Genomic DNA, 21,315 nt, shown 5'->3' on the forward strand with positions numbered 1-21,315 from the left:
GAATCCCCTGATGTCCCTCAGTTCAGCACACACCCATCCTCTTTCACGAAGACACCCCTAGACAAATGCCAGCCAATCTGGGGTCCTGAATCTGAGAAATCCCTCACCCCAACCTCTGCTGTGATAAAACTCCACCCCAAACTGAGCTTGAGGTTCTCTGATCATGCCAACGCGTTGGACACTCAGAGTCAGAGTTCAAACTTGAATAAAGGCTCTTTGATTTTACACACGGGACTCAGTCTCCTTGTTGGATTTTGGGGGACTCAGCAATTTTGACCTAACATTGTAACTGTTTCTGGCTGTACAGTCCTCTCGGATCTGGCACTGTCACTAGCATTTGGGACGCTGGAGTCTTTGTTCCTGAGTAGAATTTGCTGGTGGTACTCTTATTTTTGGGGGGGCCCTCAATTGTCTATATATCAGGTGCATTCCAGTTCATACTGGACTGTATTGGCCTCTGCTCTCTTGGCCGCAGAGAGAGAAAAGGAAACGCGCCTTTCTCTCCTGTAATGACTACTGGTTACTATCTACACTAACCATTAATTTGATTCACTGTGCATATGCTGGGCTTTGAGTCATTTTTCTTCCCCTGGACCTGCTGGAGTATTCTAGGGCACGGGTAGGGGTGAGGATGCTAGATAGCTCCCAGTCCCTCAGCAGAACGCGCCATTGAACTTTGAGAGGCACAGACACATCCAATATTCACAACTTTTTGCTAGATTTCTTTGAGGCCGGATCTTGCTGTGTAATCCATGTTGGCTTCCAACTAGTTGTTCTCTTGCCTAAGAGTCCCAGTTGGTGGAATGAAAGGCCTGCCGGCCTCATTTTACCCCTCTTCGGTTCCAAAGCTGCACTTCCAAATTTCATCGCAGAGCGGCACCAGTCAGTCAGCCAGTTGGTGTCTACAGTTCTGACAGGTGAGATGCCCCTAGGAGAGCAACCCGCGGTCTCCAGGGTAACCACGTTTGCTTCCGACTGGAGACACCATCTCCCCCCTTGCTGGGGCCTCCCCCCCTTTTTTTTTTGGTTTTTCAAGACAGGGTTTTTCTGTAGCTTTTGGAGACTTTCCTGTAACTAACTTTTGTAAACCAGGCTGGCCTCAAACTCACAGAGATCCGTCTGCCTCTGTTTCCTGAGTTCTGTTTTTAAAGGTGTGTACCACCACCGCCTGGCTCTTCTTTCTTTTTATAATTTCTTTTCTTTTTTTAAAAAAAAAAGAAAACGAACTGTGTTTCTTCACTTTACATACCAATTTTAGTTCCCACTCCCTTCCCCTTCCCATTCCCTCCATCTTCACCTCCATCCCACACCCATCAACTCCTCAGAGAGAGTAAGGCACATTGCTTTGGGGAAGGTCCAAGGCCCTCCCTGATATATCTAGACTGAGCACGGTATCCATCCAAAGAGAATGGGTTCCCAAAAAGCCAGAACAAGCAGTAGGGATAAATCCTGGTGCCGCTGCCAGTGGCCCAGCAGTCTGTCTCAGCATACAACTGTCACCCATATTCAGATGTTCTAGTTTAGATCTATGCTGGTTCCCTCCCTGTCCAGCTGGAGTTGGTGAGCTCCCATTAGCTCAGACAAACTGCTTCAGTGGGTGTCCCCATCATGGTCTTGACGTCTTTGTTCAAAGTCTCACTCCTCCCACTCTTCAACTGGACTTTTGAGCTCAGCCCAGTTGGAACCTCTTTTTCATCACGTGATCGCACAGGCTTGTGCAAGACAGGTCTTGACTGTCTTCCTCTTTCAACACAGTATTGTACGAAGTCCAGCTTTCCTTGACCTCATTCTGAAAGGTCTCCAGAGGAAGGTGACACTGGGCGGAATCTCAGGGCCCGGAAGGACTGGAGCTCAAAGCCCCTTAGGGATCTGCCGAAAAGCTTGGCGGCAGAGGCAAGACCAGCAACCTGGGCTGGCCAAGCTGGAGTTGGAAGTGGAATTCCGCGGGTTCGGGGCCGCGGCTGCCTCTCAGCGGCTTCTCCAGGCCGAGGCCCCTGCGCAGAATGGACAGAAGGCGCCGACCTCCCGGAGGAGTGGCCAGACCAGGAACGTGCTGCGCTGGTTCTCCACCGCGGTCCTGTATGCCGCCTTCCTGGGGCTGGTGAGAGCTGACGCTGCACCCCTCCCAGGCTGGGGCACGAACCTCCTGCAGGCGACCTGCCCTTCCCAGCTGGACTCTCACCTTCGCTCCCTGCACGTTCTGTGACTTTGGGCACTTCCGGCCCATTAGCTATCTCGTGGGCGCTAATTTAATCACTGAGGGTTTCTGTCCAGTTCGAAACTGATTGTGCTCTTTTCTAACTGCAGCGAACTTTCCTGGCGTTGCGTGGGTCTGCAGCCACTGCGCTCTGAATTGTAACTTACTACACAATAAACTGACGTTTCTAGCGCTTCCAAACTGGGTGGCCATCCCCTTGGTTTTGCAAATAGAAAACAGGTCCGATAGGAAAGCGGCTTTTCTTGGCCACACAGATGTTTTAGTAGTGTCTCACTCTGTCCACGATTCTTTGGAAATCAACTCTGCAATACTTTAAACGTTTTCTTAGAGCAAAACGCCGCATTGGAAATGGTTTAGCCAGTCCCTGGGTGAACTGTGGGAAATTCCCTGTTTCTTGGTAATTGTGATCTGGGCGCGCTATGGGGTTGGGTCCCAAAAGAGAGAGCTATTTTTTTCTGTCTTTAGTAATCTCTCAAAACTGACTGAAACCTTAAACCCTGAAAAGCTTTTCTGTCTCTACTGTAATTGATTGATCTAAACCGAATCTCCATTCATTGCACGGTTCTGCTTTCTTTGTTCTTGTTTACCGCTGAAACCACAAAGCATGGCTGAGGAGGAACGTTTATGCCCCCACTGGGGGTGGGGGCGGGGCAGAGTCTTGCTATACATCCCAGGCTGGTTTCAAATTCTGCATTCTCCACCTTAGCTTCCTGGACACTAGAATAATGGGGGTACACCACCATTCCTGTCCCTGTTGTATCTCTTGAGTGGGTATGACACACGGGGAGATTACACAATGCTATCAAGAAAATAATACCACAAAACTCAGTTCAGACCTTATGGCTGTCTCTGTGAACCAAACTGAACACAGTCAAATAGAGTTCAAAGCCTTTTATGCCCTGCTATTGGTCAGAATTCTTGTTTGGGTTGTCATGGTAACTAAGGACAGGCTGTGAAAGTCACTGACTTTCTTCTTGCAGTTAGCCTCCTGGTAACACATCGTAGGAACCTAGAGACACACTTAACTATCGTGACCAAAAAGTCTGGGACAGCCACACTTGCCCCCCCACCATTCTGGATGTCAGCAAACCAACTTAGCTGCTCCCACAAACATTATGCCTTTCCTTCCTCTGAGAAGTTTCCTTAAGGCATTTATTCAGCAAAAGCACTAACAGCTCTTTTATTGATATATTTAGTACTATCATCATCATCAATATCATCATCATCATCATTATCATCATCATCATTATTATTAGTGCTGTAAACTGAACCCAGGGGTTTGTCCATTTAACACGCATGCTCTTGCCCCTGAACCACACCCAGCTCCTCAGCCATCCTTTTTATTGCTTTTTTTTTCCCCTACAGGGTCTCACTATACAGTCCTGGCTGATAAGGAACTTGCTATGTAGACCAGGCTTGCCTCAAACTCATAAAGATCCGCCCACCTCGCCTTCTGAGTGCTGGGACTGCAGGTGTGTGCCACTGTCAGCTTCCCTGCTCCTGTAGAGCAGTAAAATCCAGGCAGAGTTAGCTACAGCATTCTGTTACTCAGCAACATACACGAGCCCACAACACGGGCAAGAAGTTCTACAAGCAAATTTTGTTCCACTAGTTGATGGACATGAATATTCTCACCTGCCTTTCTGAGTGCTTCCCACCCTTCCAAAGAGCAGATCTGATCTACTGCAGCACACATTTCCCCAAACTGAAATCTTAGCTTCAAGTAAGGCAACAGCACCACCTGCTGCCCAGGAGAATCCAGTCCAGGAACTTTTCTTCAACGGGAGCTCAGTTGTTTAGCCTGTGACTGGAACTAATCTTAGATAGTGGCTGCTTTGGTATGGTTGTGGGAGGGCTAAAAACCTTATGAAAAGGTGCTCAGAAGGCAAGAGAGGGCCAGATAAAATAGCAAGTTTTGAATGAAAGAAAAGCTGGATTGAATGGAGAAATTCCACATAGACTAATCTTGGTCTCTAGGGCCTGGAAAACATGGCTATCAAGGGGCATTTTAGAATAATTCAGTTTAATTCGTTCACTCCGAAGTTTATGTAGCTCATGAACACAGTCCAGGGGAAAGCATATTTTGTGACCTATTAGCATGAAGTAAAGGTGAATAAAATCAGTTAGTGGAAAAACGTATGGACTTAGTGGTCCCATAGATGATCCGTGACCCTGTGTTCTCAAGGTCAACCTCTCGCAGAGGTCACTCAGAATAGTGCCCTGTATTTGCTGGTGACTATGTTAGTAACTGGAAAGTCAGGGCCGTATTCCCAGCAAGTGTAGGAGGCACAGAGCAGTGATGTCCTGCATAACAAGGAGAGCTTTCCTCTCCCTCTGGGGATTCACCGTGATGGCGCAGAAACACGGAACAATGTTGGCCATTAATGGTAGTGTTTCCTGATTTGGAGTTATTATTAGCCTTAAATTCAGCAGCTGGAACTTTCTGTTTTTGCTGAACAGCATTATCCTTACTATAGCCTCCATGATGCTGAGTATCTTCCTGTAGGGAAAGGGGTGGGCTCAAGATAGTAGGTGATGGGGAAAGAAAACCAGGTTTTGCAGAAAAAGATCAATCTTAGGCTGTTGCTACCTAGGATATCCTCTGCTTCTCAGGAGAAACATTCCTAATCAGAGTTGCTAGAAGGTCCCCAGCAGGTGCATAGTTTCAAGAGTCTTGAGAGTTGTGGTCTGAGGGCACTGAAGCTTTGGTGTATAAACACTGGTGTGGGCTCTTTCAACAGAGTCAGAGGGAGCCACTGATGGTGTTGTTTCTAAAGACTGTTGTTCAGGATCCAGGTCATAGAGGTTCACTGACCTCTGTTCCCTGGTGGGTATACTTTGGCCTTAACTACTGAGTCCTGTCACACTTTGTGTGAGAGGAGTGGGAGATACCTGGGTGCTATCACAAAGGGTGCAGTCTTGCAGGGGCTATGTCACAAGGACTAATAAGTCTATGGGAGTGGATCCAATTGTCACCAATTAGTAATGCCATTGACAGGCCATCTGGTCAACCCAGGCTTGATGCTACTATGTTTGGCGCACTTGTGTAGTGAAGCTGGTATGGCTGTTGCTGGAGATCTCTTCAGAATGCCTCACGAGGGAAGCACCTTTTTGATAACTGTAGCTATGTATAGTGCTAGCTGTTCTGTACAGGAAAGCTTCCTGTACCTAGGAAGATACCTAGGAGATAAACACTGAAAGTGGCCAGTGAGTGCATCCACCCAAATGTGTTCAAATCATCCAGGAGTTGATTCAGTATTACTTGAGATTGTTTTTTGATTTTCGAGACAGGATTTCTCTGCAGTTTTTGGAACCTGTCCTGGAACTAGCTCTTATAGACCAGGTTGGCCTTGAACTCACAAAGATCTGCCTGCCTCTGCCTCCCAAGTGCTGGGATTAAAGGCATGCACCACCATTGCTTGGCTAGGAAAAGCAGTATAATTTTTAAAAGGTCATAAAAATATCAAAAGTTTAACACATTGTTCAAGAAGAATTGAAGATATAGTTAATGAAAAAATAATTTTTTCTTTAACCAACGTGATATTAGTGCTTCAAATTGAATTTCAAAAATCTCATAAATGTGGAATAACCTTAGTTCTTTTAGTATTGAAGGTTTAGTTTCCTTAAGTGATTTTCAAAACATCACAAATACAGCATGAAAACAGGAAATCATGTTGTCCACTTCCTGTGACTCTCTTTGTTGGGCCAACCACCTCACATGCAACAACACCAAAGCAGATCCTTCACACTTCTCATTGAGCACCAACCAACACACCAGGAAATGAGTAGACCAAGTCCCAGCTTTACAGTGAGCCTTAGCAGTAATGTTCAGTTTCTAGAAAAACTTCCAAACAATTCTCATCTACTCTCAGCCAGCTTGTTCACAGAAAGTTGTTTTCTGAGTCCTTCTTCTACGTACTTCCTGCAGTATTCTTACCTGTTCTACTTTGGCATTATTGTTCTTAGTTTAGAGCAGTTGTCCTGCTTTAAGACAGAAGAGCATCCATTTTTCCTTTGATAATATGTCTGCATACTTTACACTGTTCCTACCTTGGTGACTTTTCTATTGCCATGACCAAGGCAACTTACGAAAGAGTTTATGTGGGGCTCACATTTTCGGAGGGCTGGTCTCTGACCATCATGGAAAGGAGCATGGCAACAAGCAGGCAAGCATGGTGCTGGAGCAGTAGTTAGGAATTTACATGTTGAGACAACAACCGCAAAGCAGAGAGAGAAAGGGGGGGGGGACCAGAATTGGTGACTTCAGTTTTTAAAACCCCTAAGCCCACTCCTAGTGGCAGACCTCCTCCAAAAAGGCCACACCTTCTGATCCTTCCCAAACATTTCTAAGAGTTGGAGACAGAGTATTGTAAAGCATGAGTCTATGGGGGCCATTCACATTCATCCCACTACATTCCACTCCCTGACCCCCATAGACTCGTGGCCATAGAATAATATAAAATGCATTTAATGCAACTTCAAAGGTCTCTATGGTCTTTCGCACTCTCAACACAGTTTGAAAGTTCAGTCTCTTCTGAGTCTCAAGACAAACTCTTAACTGTAAAATCAAAAAGCACATCACATACTTCCAACATACAATGACACCAACTGTACATTACCATTCCAAAACAAGACCAAAAACCAACAGGGCAAATCCAAATCCTGTAGCTCAATGTTCAATGTCAACACACCCCCCCACCCTCGAACTGGTACCACTCCCTCTCTGCAGATCTCCTTGGACGATATCCCATAGCTCTGGCATCTCCAAAACCCTGTGTTCTCCAATATAATCCAGGCTTCACTTTCACAACCTCATGCAGTGGGCTTTCTGGACCTCTGTGAAGGGAATCCCTTACCCCATGCCCAGCTTCAGCAGCTTTACTTAAGGCTTTACTTTATGGTGAAGGAGGATTCCACAGCCCCTTTACTCCTGTATCCTTTTTGACTCTAAAGCCAGAATCATGTAGCCAAAGTTGCTAAGTTCTACTGCCTGTTTGATGGAACCTGGTCCCATCTTTGAGTTGCATTCTGAGTAAGCTTTCTCTTTTATAAATTGGAAGTTAAAACTGGGCCAGTCTTGTCCCGAGAGCACCACTTCCTCTATTCCATTTCACATCAGACCTCTTCTTACCTCTTTCAGCAAAAGCCCTGGCCCAACATTAAGTTTCCTGGAGTTCTTTTTCTCTCCAAATTGTGTTTAATATTTCTTTTCTTCTTCTTGCTCTTTTTAATCGTAAATCTGTATTTTAAAAAAATCATTGCTAATAATAAAGCAACTGAGTCAATAGTAGAGCTGTCTTACAATCTTCTCTGCCAACAAATTTAGCCCATAACTTTTAAATTTAGCCTCAGGTAGCTTCTTAGGACAAGGGCAAAAAGCAGCCATATCCTTAGCAAAATATGAAAATGGACATTAGCCATTGCTGATATTGTTCCCTCCGAATCCTCTTGAGTACTGCCTCTATAGTCCACATTGCTCTCTGCATTACTGTCTTCCAAGGCTCGCTCACAGCATCAAATGCTATCCTAGTCCAAAGTCCAAACATCTTCCACAGTCTAAAACAAACAAACAAACAAACAAACAAAAAACCCAAAAACCAAACCAAAACAAAAAATCAGCATGGTCAGGCCTGTCACTGCTATAGTCCACTTCAGGGTACCACTTTTTCCTTAATTACTTTTCTATTGCTGTGATAAAACACCATGACCAGAGCAACTTATAAAAGAAAAAAATTAATTTAGGGCTTGCAGTTCTAGAGGGTTAGGCCATCATGGTGAAGCATGGTAGCAGGTAGGCCGCCATGGCGCCGTAGCAGTAGCTGAGAAGTTACACTGAGACAGCAATGACAGGCAGTCGTGAGAGATAGCTAACTGGAGTTCTGTGGGCCTCTTAAACCTCAAGACCCACCCCAGTGACACACCCCCTCCAATCAGGCCACACCTCCTAATCCTTCCCAAAGACTTCCACCAACTGGGAACCAAGCAGCCAAACCTGTGAGCCTTTGGGAGCCATTCTCATCCAAACCAATGTACTTACAAAAGTCCCATCCCCTTGTGTAATTGCATAGGGCTTCCTGTTTGTAGTAATCTTACAATCATGTACTAGAATTTGTATTGGCCTTAGTTTCCATCAATGATAGTAAATGTGCCATTGCCAATTTTATGCCAGTCAGGTGTAGACTGCTAAGTCTATTGATCATAACTCTTAAAAGAAGCATGTGTCCTTAGGATAACCTAAGAGCCAATGTGGTACAGAAATGTTCACTAATAGTCCCAACTATCTTCAGTTTCTGCAATAAAAAACTATGGAGGAGGAAATATTTTATCACTAGTCCTTTGGTTCCCCTATCCCCACCTTTTTTATTTGTGCAAATTTTCCTCATTCCTAATGGCACATTTCTTTTTTTAAAAAAAAATTTAAATGTATCAGTGTTTTGCCTGCATGTGTGTCTGTAGACCACATGCAAACATGGTGCCCATGGAGGCCAGACTATGACATCAGATCTTTTAGAAATGGAGTTACAGACAGTTGTGAGCTGTCATGTGTGTGCTAGAACTCGAACTCAGCTCCTTTGAGAGAACAGTCAGCAGTTTTAATCACTATGTGATGTCCCCAGTCCCCAAACTGTACCTTCTTGATGACCAGAATGGTAAAATATTTTGACACAGAAGGCAAATCTTTTACAGAGATTTTATCTTCTGTCTGTTTAACTGATCTCCAACGATTGGGCGAGAGATGCTTAGAAACATGAGGATCAAGTCAGGTGTCATAAGCTGTTTTTCTTGATTAAAAAAAGTACAACAGATAAGATTAATTTGTATGACCTACAGAAAAAAATGTATTTAATGGTGACAATTCTCTATAAATTGGCCTGTTCTATTAACCAGATTACCCAAGTCATATAACACCAAAAAGAATGTGGTTAAGGTCTTTATTTATTATTTTTGACAGACTTTATTTATGAAATACTATTTTTTAAATTTATTTATTTTGTATGTTGTATATTAGTGTTTTGTCTGCACATATGTGTATATTGCATGCATGCCTAGTGTTTGTGAAGTCAGAAGAAGGTATATATACATATATATATGAGCTTCTATAACAAGTTATAGATGGTTGTTACCCAACATGTGGGTGTTACAAACCAAACCCAAATCCTTTGCAAGAGCACCAAGGGCTCTTAACTGCTGAGCTATCTCTCCAGACCCGGATGCTAACTTCTTAAATAAAACAGCTTTTAATTTAATTTAGCAATAAGTCATGTAAAATTAAATTAGACATACAAATACAGACAGATATACTTCAGCATATAAACAACAGATATTAAACTGGGCACATGCCAGGTAAAATATAAAAGGCTCACAAATATATTAGAGCAAAGGCAGATCCAGGGTCTCTGCTAGTTCAGTGGTGGACTGGCATGTTTAAGGTCTTATGCTCAGCCCCCAGTACTGGAAAGCCCAAACACTAGGAACTCTTTGCTCTAAATTGTCTGACCAATAGAACAGAATTTCCTATCTAGAGGCTACAACCTTGTGAAACATACATATTTTTTCCCTGTGACCTGTGCAAGGCCTCTTACAAATTTCTTTGATTCATCTGATCTTTTAGATGTCTCTGTGTACCAATTAAATAATGAATTCCATTAAAACAAATATTTTAAATCCCAGCTCTCAGGAGGCAGAGTCAGGTGAATCTTGAGTTCAAGGCCAGCTTGGTCTATAGAGTGGGTTCCAAGACATCTAGGGCTACACAAGGTAACCCTGTTTTGAAAAACAATAGATAGATAGATAGATAGATAGATAGATAGATAGATAGATAGATAGATAGATAATAAAATTCCATTGATCTTGAGGAACCTACTTTTCAAATGTTCCTCACACTTGAACAGTTAGGTAAAACACCCCATTTTGTCTACTACCTGTCTAGGGTGCTCTTGTTAAGATTAGCTCAGTGTCCACGAAGCACAAGGTTCTGGGCCTCTAACATTTGTTAATGGGATGAGTAGATGTCTCAGAAAGCAGACTCCAAGACTCTTTCCTCCTTGTGTTCTTTTAAAGGGATTTTCCTGAGGCCCCTGGTTGACACAATCCAGTGGAATAGAGTATCAGAGCAGAAGTCATCCTGGACTCAGTCCAGTCTAAAATACTCGAATGCAATCAAGAGCTCAATACACCCATCTATATAATCCCAATCAGAGGGGAAACCTGCTCATGACCCTGGCTATTGCATGAGATCTTGGGACTTAGGAGACTCTGGCCAGCTTGTTTGTTTGCCTAGTTGGTGCTGTCATGATCAGTGGAGGCCTAGTCCCAATCACGCATCTGATGCCAAGATGTCTAATTTAGCAAGAGTGTATTTAAGCAAAGACATGATTTATGGGTCCAGCAGTTCCTGGAGCCAAGGGAAATAGACAACCCTACCCAACAGTGTGGGAAAGGAAGATTTATAGACAGTAAAGAAAGGGATGTATGGAAGCAGCTGATTGGTTCAACTTAGACTCAGTCTTATTTGGGCAAGCCTACACATTAATGCGGCTCATGATTTGTTATGAGAGATAGGCTACCACACTTACAGTGTGTTAACATATTAGGTTGGGTTAGAATTTGTTACATACCAAGGTAGCCATAGGCAAGAGTAACTCTGAAAGCCATGCTGTACATGTGTGTGTAACATTTTGTAAGGAAGACTGATATTCTGAGCTTCTGATGAATGAAGATTTCTTTGAAGAAAAGTATACATTTGAGCAAGCTCGGATGACTTATTTCCTATGGGTTGCATATGTGTAGAATCCCATATGCACCAGAAATCTTGCGGTTCTAATAATGGAAGAACCGAGACCAGAACTGGAAGATGGCTCAGAGGTTAGCATTCCTTGCTCTTCTTCCAGAGGACTGGGGTTTCAGTCTCAGCACCTATGCCAGGGGACTCCCAGTTGTCTATAACTCTCCTTCCAGGAGATCCAAAGCCCTCTTCAGGCCTCCTGGGAACCTTCACACACGATGCACATCTACACACACATACATGCACATGTGCACACACAAATTAAAAATAAAAATTTAAAATGAAAACAATTTGATAATTTAAATTTTGACATATAAATCCTCATGTTAATGACTGTCACATACCTTAGAATATAGATAACTATTTCAAATATATTTGAACATATATTTAAAATGTATGACAAATGCATATTTTATGTTTTTGTTTAATATTTTATTACTTTATAACAAGGCCCCATGTAGCCAAGGTTAGGTTTGAACTTACTATGTACCTGAGGTTGACCTTGAACTCCTGATGCTTCTCTCTCCACTCCAGGAATGCTGGGATTACAGGTGTGCACCACCACATCCAGTTTTATTCAGTGCTGGGAAGGGAGCCCAGGCTTTGCACGTGCTAGGCAGGCGCTCTACAATGGAGCTGCATCTCCATCCATATTGTTATTATGATTATCATGCTTATATTGCCATGCTAGGCATTCAACATAGGCTTGAACAGGTCAGCAACAATTCTGCCACCGAGTTATATCTTGAGCTTCTTTTTTGCTTGTTTTGTTTTTCAAGACATGGTTTCTCTATGTAGCCCTGGCTGTCCCAGAACCTCGCTCTGTAGATCAGGCTGGCCTTGAGTCTCAGGTCCGTCTACCTTTGCCTCCCACGCGCTGGGATTAAAGGTGTGCACCACCACTGAGTAGCTGGCTTATCTCCAGCTGCTTATTAAATTATTTAGGAGGGGGAAAAGGCACAGGAATGAAATCATTTTGGGCTGGAGAGATGGCTCATCAGTTATAAACACTGGCTATTCTTTCAGAGGACCTATGTTTGGTTCTCATCACCCACACGGGAGCTCACCACCACCCACAACTCGGGTTCCACGGGATCTGATGCTCTCCTCTGGTCTCCTTGGGCACCGCACACCACCGTGCACATGCACACAAAACATCCACAAACGTAAAATAAAAGTAACTAAATCTTTAATATTTGAAAAAATAATTAAATAATTTTGAAGGGAAAATAGTTCTGAAATGAAGACAATCAACCAGAGTCTACAGCTCTGGTACTATTAGTATCATAACTGTATTTTTTTTTGTAAAATTCGTTCATACTGTGAATGGCCCTTAAAATAAGTTCTTGCTTTGTAACCCCCTCCTCACTTTTTTCTTAGACAAAAATGAAATACATATTATCTTGCTAGCAAGTAAATCTTTCATCTTTTTTAATTTCAGGGAACGACTGTTGCCATATTGGGGCCCACATTTCCAGACCTAGCACAAAATGTGAACCGGAACATCAGTAGCCTTTCGGAAATATTTGTGGGCCGTGCCCTCGGCTACTTGTGCGGCTCTGTGGCTGGCGGGGTGCTTTTTGACTGCATGAATCATTTTTTACTGTTAGGTAAGTAAACATCACCTTTTATTTGCAACTTGACTCTATATATGAAAAGTGCAACCTTACTTCAGACTTGACAACAGAAGTGGGTAGTGGGGGTATCCTCCGTGGCAACTTGGCATCCTTGGTTCCTGTGTCTACCTTAGCTGGTGGAGGGACTCCGCACTGAGCCCTCTGGGAACTCATTAGCCCTCAGGTCTGTGTGTCAGCAATCCTGAGACTCCACCCTCAGGTCACACACTGGTTGACCACACAGCTCTGCATATCTGGAGGCGCCTAGGACCACAGAGGCCAGAATGAGCTCTCCACCCGTGGCCGGGCTCTGTGTGGTGAGCTGGTTATAGGCTGCATTTTTGTCTTGAGTTTCTCCATGTCAGTGGTGATAGCTGACCGCTTTTCCACATTCTGGAACTGATGGTGAACCTCTTCACGTACTCACCCCTGAATAAACTGGTTTTGTTAATAGAATATTCAGAGTCTCATTAATACTTGTGGAAGAAAGGAAAATAGTTAATTAATTGCTGCAAATGCCACAGCAGGGAGTGTAATGATCAAGTAAGACAAGGAGATCTAGCTCAACACAGTTTAGGCAGCAGGAAGTCCAGTTTAACATGACTTAGCTGGTGTTCGTTCAAACTCCCAGAGTCTGACACCAGGTAGTTTCCTGGTAACAATGGCCTCAGTCCATGTGTCCATGTGCACAATAAAACTTAAGGTGTGACTACATCAAAGCTCTTTTGCAAAGCACAGGTGACCCTCTCCATAAAGATAGGGGTTCTGTAGCTTAAGGGCCTAGGGGAAGGTCAGATGTGCTCTTAGTCATAGAATTCGTGACACCTCCCTAAAGATAGGTCCTTTTGGCTGAAAAACAGTGCTCGAGATAATGGTCTAGGAAGGTCCTGTCTAGGAAAACCAAAATTGTCTGGGGAAATTTGGGTGTGGCCCAGTCTTACAGGTAGCACAGCTCACCAGGCTGCTAAGAGTGTCAACTCCCAGCCTTCTGGGTGGAAAACAGGTATACGTCCCTCGTGTTGAAGAGACAAGCCTGTGTGCTTAACATTCCTGGATCCCTTAGTGTGTATCTGTGAGCACAAAGATCTCATGCCCTCTACAGCTGTTGACGAATAAGTGAACAATACCTCCTATTTCCTATGTAAGCTTAAAGAACCTAAGTGTACATGCAGTTTAGGGTGAGAGAATCAAGCTCAAGGCCTGTGCCTTCTAATCACATGCTCTACCACTGAGCTATACACCCACCCCAATCACGTATCTTCTACTTCCCTTACTATCTGCTACACTCATTTATTTCAAATATCTTTACCATTTTATTCTAACTGGGAGGAGGTATAGGCATGTAGAAGTCAAAGGTCAATGTCAGGTCAATCACTTGTTGTGGAGTTTGTGACCCCTGGGCAAAGACCACAGACTCAGTCTAATTATAATTAAAATATTTATTTGAGATTGTCTTGAAGGAGGGGTATGGAGAAGGACTTTTAAAGGAGAGAACCACATGAAGACCTTCCATATCTATGCAAACCAGCAAAAACTCTTCTGTTCTGCCAAGTGAATCAGTTAAGGCAACTGAAAACAATCTTTGGGTGTCTGCATAAGCAAGCTACAAAAGGAAAAAAGGCAGTTAGCCGTATAATAACAAGTACAGGGGCACCGCTGTACATTTTCAGGTGAGGGCCATTGAGTCAGAGTTACTGGGAACTTGTCTTCCAGGGACTGGAGCAGAGACAGACGCCTGGTGGGTACCAAGATGGATGCTTAGCATGAAATGGAGCTTCTATAGCCATGACATCCCACAGTGACTCTAGAACATATGAATCAAATCACTGATTCACATTTATGTAAGGGTAACGGTTGATATTTTAATTAAGCCATTCAATCAAATCCCAGCCCCCAACTTGAGTAACCCTTTCTGTCACTCTCTGATTTTAACAGGTATTTGTAATGCTGAAGGAGACAGGAGGCCAGCATGAGCTTTGGTGTGCTAATAGGCACCATGGATAGTCCTGCGTCCCTTTTGACAGAGATAGAGAAATGGCTGCCTGGGTAGAGGAGAACGGGTTTCATTTGGATCTAACATTCAGGTCTTTTGTTAATGGTCGGGGGTAATATAATCTCTTCTGTAACTGCTTTCCAGAAGACATAGGATGCTGTTGTTAGGCTCAGGAAGGCTGGAATGCTGGTCATAGACCCAGAGAGGGCAGGGTACATCTTGTTTGCTGTCCATGTTGTGTGGGCCCCCCTGAGACCAGTGAAGCACCCATTGTTTTGGAGCAGTCTAGAATGCTGGTCTGAAGCTAGGGCTCAAGGTAGTAAGAAATTTTGTTGGAAGCATCTGGTTTACTTCAGCTTTCAGCAAGGTGAAGACAATCTGTAGGAACTGGTTCTCTTCTTCTGCCATGTAGGTCCTAGGTGGAAAATTTCTGCACCCTGATAAGCCTCTCTGCCGACGTAATAATCCGAATCAGACCAAATCAAACCAAATTAGAAAAAGCCCAGGTTTAATGGATACAAACTCTCCCAGATGGCTTTCTAGCTCCCCAGAGAGATGATGGGAAAGGAAGACCTGAAAACCACGTGTTTGTTCTCTGGGGGGCAGTTTAAATACCCTGTAGGAGTGGTCTTGAGCATCTCTGGGGAGGGCTCATCTTTGGCAAGTTTTCTCAGAGGTGGAGTTTGGACTGAGGCAACTCCCAGGGGAGGGGACTTGGGTGGAACTTCTACCCAAATATTCCAGACTCTTTGCATATATGGATGCCAGGGCCTGGAGTGTGGCTTCCACCCAAACGTTCCAGACTCTTTGGGTATCTGGATGCCAAAAGCTGAGGTGAAGCTTCCACCCAAACATCCAAGACAAAGTACCTTTACCAACTGAGCTGTCTCTCAGCCCCTTCACTATATATTTTGAGGAAGGCTCCCTCACTAAAGCTGCATTCTACCCACATGGCTAGTCTGGATGGTTAGCAAGTCCCAGGGATGCTCCTGCTGCTGCCTCCTCAGCCCTGGGATCACAAGTGTGCACGACTTTCTGAGTCTGTAAAGATCCCAGTCAGGACATTTCCTGTCAGCAGGCGCTTCACTGCATTTATTTCAAAGTTTTACTACAAACTTCTATAATTGCACTTTCTTTTGCCTTTTTGCTACCTCAAATACCTTTCAGTTTATAAATGTTGAACCTCTAAATTTTTTCAGCCGTATCTTATTTTGTTAGAAAGATCATTGTGTTATGTTTATAATTTGTTAGTAGTATTCAATGGTATTCATGTGATAGTTTATATATATACATATATCATATATATGTATATATAAATTATTTTAATTATTTTAATTACTTTTAATCATTTAATCCGTAAAAATAATATAATATTTATAAGATATAACCTGCATATAGAAATTCTCAAATTATCCAGTTTTCATATGACCTTACTTTCATTTTTGTTTTTAGGACATTGGCTTGACTCTGCATGAATACTGTCTCTATAACTGCCGTTCTCACCCTTCTTTTAGGGATGTCGATGTTGGCTACCACAATTGGTCTTTATCTTATTCCTTTCTGCAAGACAGCAGCATTACTGATTGCCATGATGTCTGTGTTTGGTGTTTCATTTGGCGCTCTGGATACAGGTTAGTGACGGGGGAAAGTGGATAAAATCACACTGTCACCTGCAAGGCTTGTGAAATGGCGTGGCCGCCTGATGTGGTTGTAGGGTCAATCACTGAAGCAGGCCCTTCTAGCAGCTGTGCTTCTTACCTGCCAGGGAGCCAGTTTTGAACAGTTAGTGATAAATGAACTAGAAGACGTTTCCCTGTGAGGGAGTGTTGGTTTTCAGTATCCAAATGAGAAAGGATCCCTAACTTACAGATAATTGCAATGTTGGTTAAAGGGCTTCCATTTAGAGATAGAATTTGATCATATTAAAATAAGAAGAATTAATGGCTTATTAGAATAAACTAAGGTTGGAACTGACATTGGGCTGTAAAGCTAAAAAACACCCACTTTTGAGTTCAGAGAAGCCTACGCTGTGCACAACTTTCTCAGTTTATGTCAGAGGTCGCTGGGTCCTCACGTTTTTGAAAACCTTTTAAACAGTGTGTATGAAGTTTGTTTGCTCCCAATTCCAGCTTTCTGTCCATCCCCTCTTTTCGTTTAGTTGAAAAATCACTGGGTGGAATTACGTGTTTGTCTGATTTTTAAAAAGAGTCACAGACGTGATGACTTTTCACCTTGAAGCTGCCCTGACAGGGTGAGCTCAGTTTCTAGAAGACATTCTTGTCTCCTGTAACAGGAACATCCGGGTACTAACTGGCTGCTTAGCTCAAACATAAATAATCTTTGGGGACAGCCAGCTCCAAGTACATAAAACTAAAAATGTGCAATGTGTTTATTAAAGTTTGAAATACACTTATTAAATATATTATAGACTCTGTAATGTAGTTGCTGTGTATATTTATCACATACATAGTAACAAGAAAGTGTGTAAACATTACACCCCCACTGTGGTATTTACACTATTTTGTAAAACAAAAACAAAACAAAACAAAAAAACCTTTGCAGTTGTGTCTGGCTCTAGAAGGTGGCGACCACCAGCCTTTCGGTCATGTCTATGAGACATTACAATGCATAGTTCTTGACGGTGCATTAGAGATCTTTAACCACATAGTCAACTCACAGCTGACATTTGTAACTTAGAACATCTATTATGTTCACACTGTGCAATGTATATTCATCCATTTTCTAATGGTGCTGAATATAATTGATTTTTCTTTGGGCTGCCAGTTTCCAAATAATAACACAGAGACTTTTTATTAATTATGAATGTTTGGTCTTAGCTTACACTTGTTCCCAACTTTAACTTAAATTAATCATTTTATATTAATCTATATTCTGAAACATGGCTCATTACCTCTCCTCCACAGTGTATGTCCGATTTGCTCCACAGCTTACTGGCTAAACCATCCTCTCTTCTTCACAGAGTTATTCTCTCTCCCCAGAAGTCCCGCCTAGTCTCTCCTGCCTAGCTATTGGCCAGTCAGCTCTTTATTAAACCAATCAGAAGGCACCTTTGGCAGAATCACATCTTCACAGTGTACAAAAAGATTATCCCACAAGAAATTAAACATTTTTTGTTTTTATAAGGTTCTTGAGATTTTTATTTTTATTATTTCTAACTATGCGTAAGTATTTGTGTCTGTATGCGGGTAAGTACACATGAGTGCAGGTGTCCAAGGAGGTGAGAGGTTGCTGCTCCCTGGGAACTGGAGTTTTAGCGGCTTGTAAGCCACCAGACTTGGGTGCTAGAAACCCAGTTCTGGTTCTCTGCAAAAGCAGTAAGTACTCTTGACTGCTGAACAGTCTGTCCATCCCTGGTATTTTGTAATTTTACTAAGTTACCATGTGTAGCAGATGATTTTGTCCATGTTTCATTGGCAGGTGCAAATGTCCTCATCTTGGCTCTTTGGGGAGACAAAGGAGCCCCACACATGCAGGCCTTGCACTTCAGTTTCGCCTTGGGTGCCTTCCTGGCTCCCCTGCTGGCTAAATTGGCCTGGGGTACAACAGCATCCACTCAGAACCACACAGAGTCAGACTTAGACCCTCTAATGCTGAACCGATCCTCTGAAGCCAGCCCAGACTCTCTGTTTGCGGTACCCGAGGACATGAATCTGCTGTGGACATACGCTTCCATCGGCACCTATGTCTTAGTAGTTTCTGTCTTTCTGTTTGGTCTGTTTTGTAAGAAACGCTCAAGGCAGAAAAAATCTGCAGCATCTGGTCAAAGAGTTCGAAGAGCAAAGTATCACAGGGCCTTGCTCTGCCTCCTCTTCATCTTCTTCTTCTTTTATGTTGGAGCCGAGGTGACCTATGGCTCTTACGTATTCTCCTTCGCCACCACCCATGTTGGTATGAAAGAAAGTGAAGCAGCCGGCTTGAACTCCATCTTCTGGGGGACCTTTGCAGCCTGCAGGGGCCTGGCCATCTTCTTTGCAACATTCTTACAGCCTGGAACCATGATTGTGTTGAGCAATGTTGGCAGCCTTGTTTCATCTTTGTTTCTGGTACTTTTTGACAAGAGCCCTCTCTGCCTCTGGATCTCTACTTCTGTGTATGGAGCCTCATTGGCAACCACATTTCCCAGTGGAGTTTCCTGGATTGAGCAGTACACCACCTTAACTGGGAAGTCTACAGCATTCTTTGTAATTGGTGGTACCCTGGGAGAAATGGCGATTCCTGCAGTCATCGGAATTCTTCAGGGACTCTACCCAGGGCTGCCAGTGGTTCTGTACGTCTGTTTTGCATCAGCCATATTCACTGGAGTTCTTTTTCCTGTGATGTATAAATTAGCTGCCTTACCTCTGTAATGTGAATAAAAAGAAAACATCTCAGGGGTTCAGAATACTTTGTAAGTCTGACCATAAAGAAAAGGACAAATGGGAAGATGGAAGGGGGCAAAATGAATGAATGAATTTTGGAGCTGTTGAACCATGCAATGAGGCACTCTGTAGTTGTCTGGAAACATTTGATGGCCCCCACAGTTGGTGTCTTCACCCATTCCTCTCAACTACATTGATTTGGATAAAGAGTTTGGTAATCTTCTGTGGAATGCTGTGTTCATTTCTTGTGACTGTGACCAATATTTGACAAGAAACCAAGGAAGGGATTTTGGGGCTTACAGTCTGAGAGTGCACTCTACCATGGAAGGGCAGGCATGATTGCAAGAGGTTCCCTTCATGTATCAGGAGTATGGAGCTGGGAACCTTATTCTTTCACATTTTGGCAAAACAGGAAGTAAAGAGGGATCAAAAATGTGTCCAGGTATAAAATCTCAAACCCTGCCCCTAGTGATGGACTTCCTTCAGAGGAGCCCCACTTCCTCCAGAGGAGCCCCACTTCTTCCAGAGAAGACCCACTTCCTCCAGAGGAGCCCCAGTCCCTAAAGGTTCCACAACCCTCTAAAACAGCATCCCCAGCAGGGCACCAAGTACTGGAACAAGCCTGGGAGGGGCATTTCACATTCAAGCTACAGGAAGCATCTGTCAAAAAGTGGGACAAGAGTTCTTATTGACTTCCCTATTTCTTGGGGAACGGGGATAGTGCAGGGTCAGATTCAGAACCTTTCATGGGCTAGGCGAGCATTCTACCTCTGAGCAGATCCTCAGCCCACGGTTTCCTTGAATCGGCAGTCTAAATAGACCAATCAGAGGAGATCAGCAGCAGTGTTTCAGTGGGCTCTGGAGATTCCATTTTCGAGGTCTGGGTAAGGAATGCTAAGATATTTTGAAATGTTCTGTAATTTCTAGACTATTAGACAAAGACCTCATGGTCTTGTACTGCCAATCTCTTGCTGCGAGGCAGGAGCCATCAGGCGATACTTTATGGTCTCTTATTTTCAGAGTGTACGAAGAATTCATGCATGTTTGAAAAGTTGGGTAGTGTTCAAGTAGATCAACACCACTAAAAAAGAGAATGGATCTGCTGAGCAAATAGATCACCAGGCCATCCACACTAACCAGGGACGTTGTGGAGAAGAGCTTTATGAAAGAGTGTATTTGGATGTAGACAGATGTTTTCATTGTTTGACTTTACCAGTCAGCTGGATTAAGGGATGCTAGTGACTCATTTGTCTATGCCTATAGAGGCATTATGAAACGAGTTTGAAGAGAGCTGTCTGCAAGACTTGACTGCCTTCTGGGCCTACTCTGAGGCACTTACTGAGGCCTCAATTGTCTCATCCCCTCAGTTGTGAATCTAGAAATAAAAACGAGATGCTTTTCCAGCTGAGTTTGTCCAGGGTGTCTGTCGCAGCAGCCGATGGTCCATTTCAAAAGAGAAGTGAGACGGAATGACAGAAAGGCTCTGAGAGGCTTCTGGTTATAAATATATTCCAATTTGATGTGCTCGCTTTGCCTGTTGACTTCCTGACAAGTGTGTTTACCGCTGTGTTTCACTGAGCTGAAGATGCCTCTTTCCCTCACACTTCCTGCATATCTGAAATAGCGTATGTCTTACAGTCAATGATCATTTAATACCATGACAAATTATAACTGACAGCAGGTTTCTGTATACAGATTAAAGATAATATGATTTACAATCAGTGTTTTATATTAGTGAAAAAAATAGTAACCACTCCAGTTGTGGATGTTATATTAATTTAAAAAACAATTTTAAGAAAAAAGCTATTAATTAATTTATTTATTTATTTATTATTTCGAGATGGGTCTTACCATGTCATTTTAGCCTTGTCTCAAACTCTGGGACCCAAGCAATCCTCCTTCCACAGTCTTCTGAGTTCCTGGCAGCTGCAGGAAGGTGCTGCAACATTGCCTGTCCTTTAATGTGAACTTTTGTCTGTGTTCAGGTAGGATTTGTAGACAGTGTTCCAGTACCTTGACAGGAGAACGAATGCATGTCTAGCTGTGCTCCGATGGCGTTAGTACCATTTTGTTTTACTCCCTTGCTGGAGGGTAAATTCGCACACAGTCATATTCAGAGATCTGGAGACACCTCGTTCTCCTGCCTTCAATACGAAGGCTGTAGACGGATCTTTTTGAGTCATTAACTACCTCAGTAAGACATAATAGGTCTGGGTCTTGCTGCTTCTAGATTTGATTTTTCACTGGTTTTGAATAATAATTACATTATGAAAACTGTAAACATTTGACAACTTTCATTGACAACTAGGCGATCTGTCTAAGGG

The 21,315-nt window shown here is 43.2% G+C and overlaps 1 protein-coding gene across 2 annotated transcripts; it reads left to right on the top strand.

Annotated features, from left to right (window-relative positions):
• The first annotated feature begins 1,717 nt into the window (after nt 1-1,717).
• On the top strand, nt 1,718-19,221 carry LOC125394643 (sodium-dependent glucose transporter 1C). Of its 2 annotated transcripts, none has more exons than XM_087910812.1 (4): nt 1,718-2,101; nt 12,445-12,613; nt 16,127-16,243; nt 18,051-19,221. In XM_087910812.1, exons 2-4 carry the CDS (start codon nt 12,592-12,594, stop codon nt 18,977-18,979), a joined length of 1,068 nt encoding a protein of 355 aa, XP_087766938.1. In that variant the 5' UTR covers nt 1,718-2,101; nt 12,445-12,591; the 3' UTR covers nt 18,980-19,221. The 2 variants fall into 2 exon arrangements, with proteins under 2 accessions (XP_087766938.1, XP_085546667.2); XM_085690541.2 differs by lacking the exon at nt 1,718-2,101 and adding an exon at nt 11,587-11,717.
• Nucleotides 19,222-21,315: the final 2,094 nt, after the last annotated feature.

This window comes from Myodes glareolus, chromosome 1 (assembly GCF_982192425.1).
Source record: "Myodes glareolus chromosome 1, mMyoGla1.1, whole genome shotgun sequence".
In the NCBI taxonomy this organism is placed as follows: Eukaryota; Metazoa; Chordata; class Mammalia; order Rodentia; family Cricetidae; genus Myodes; species Myodes glareolus.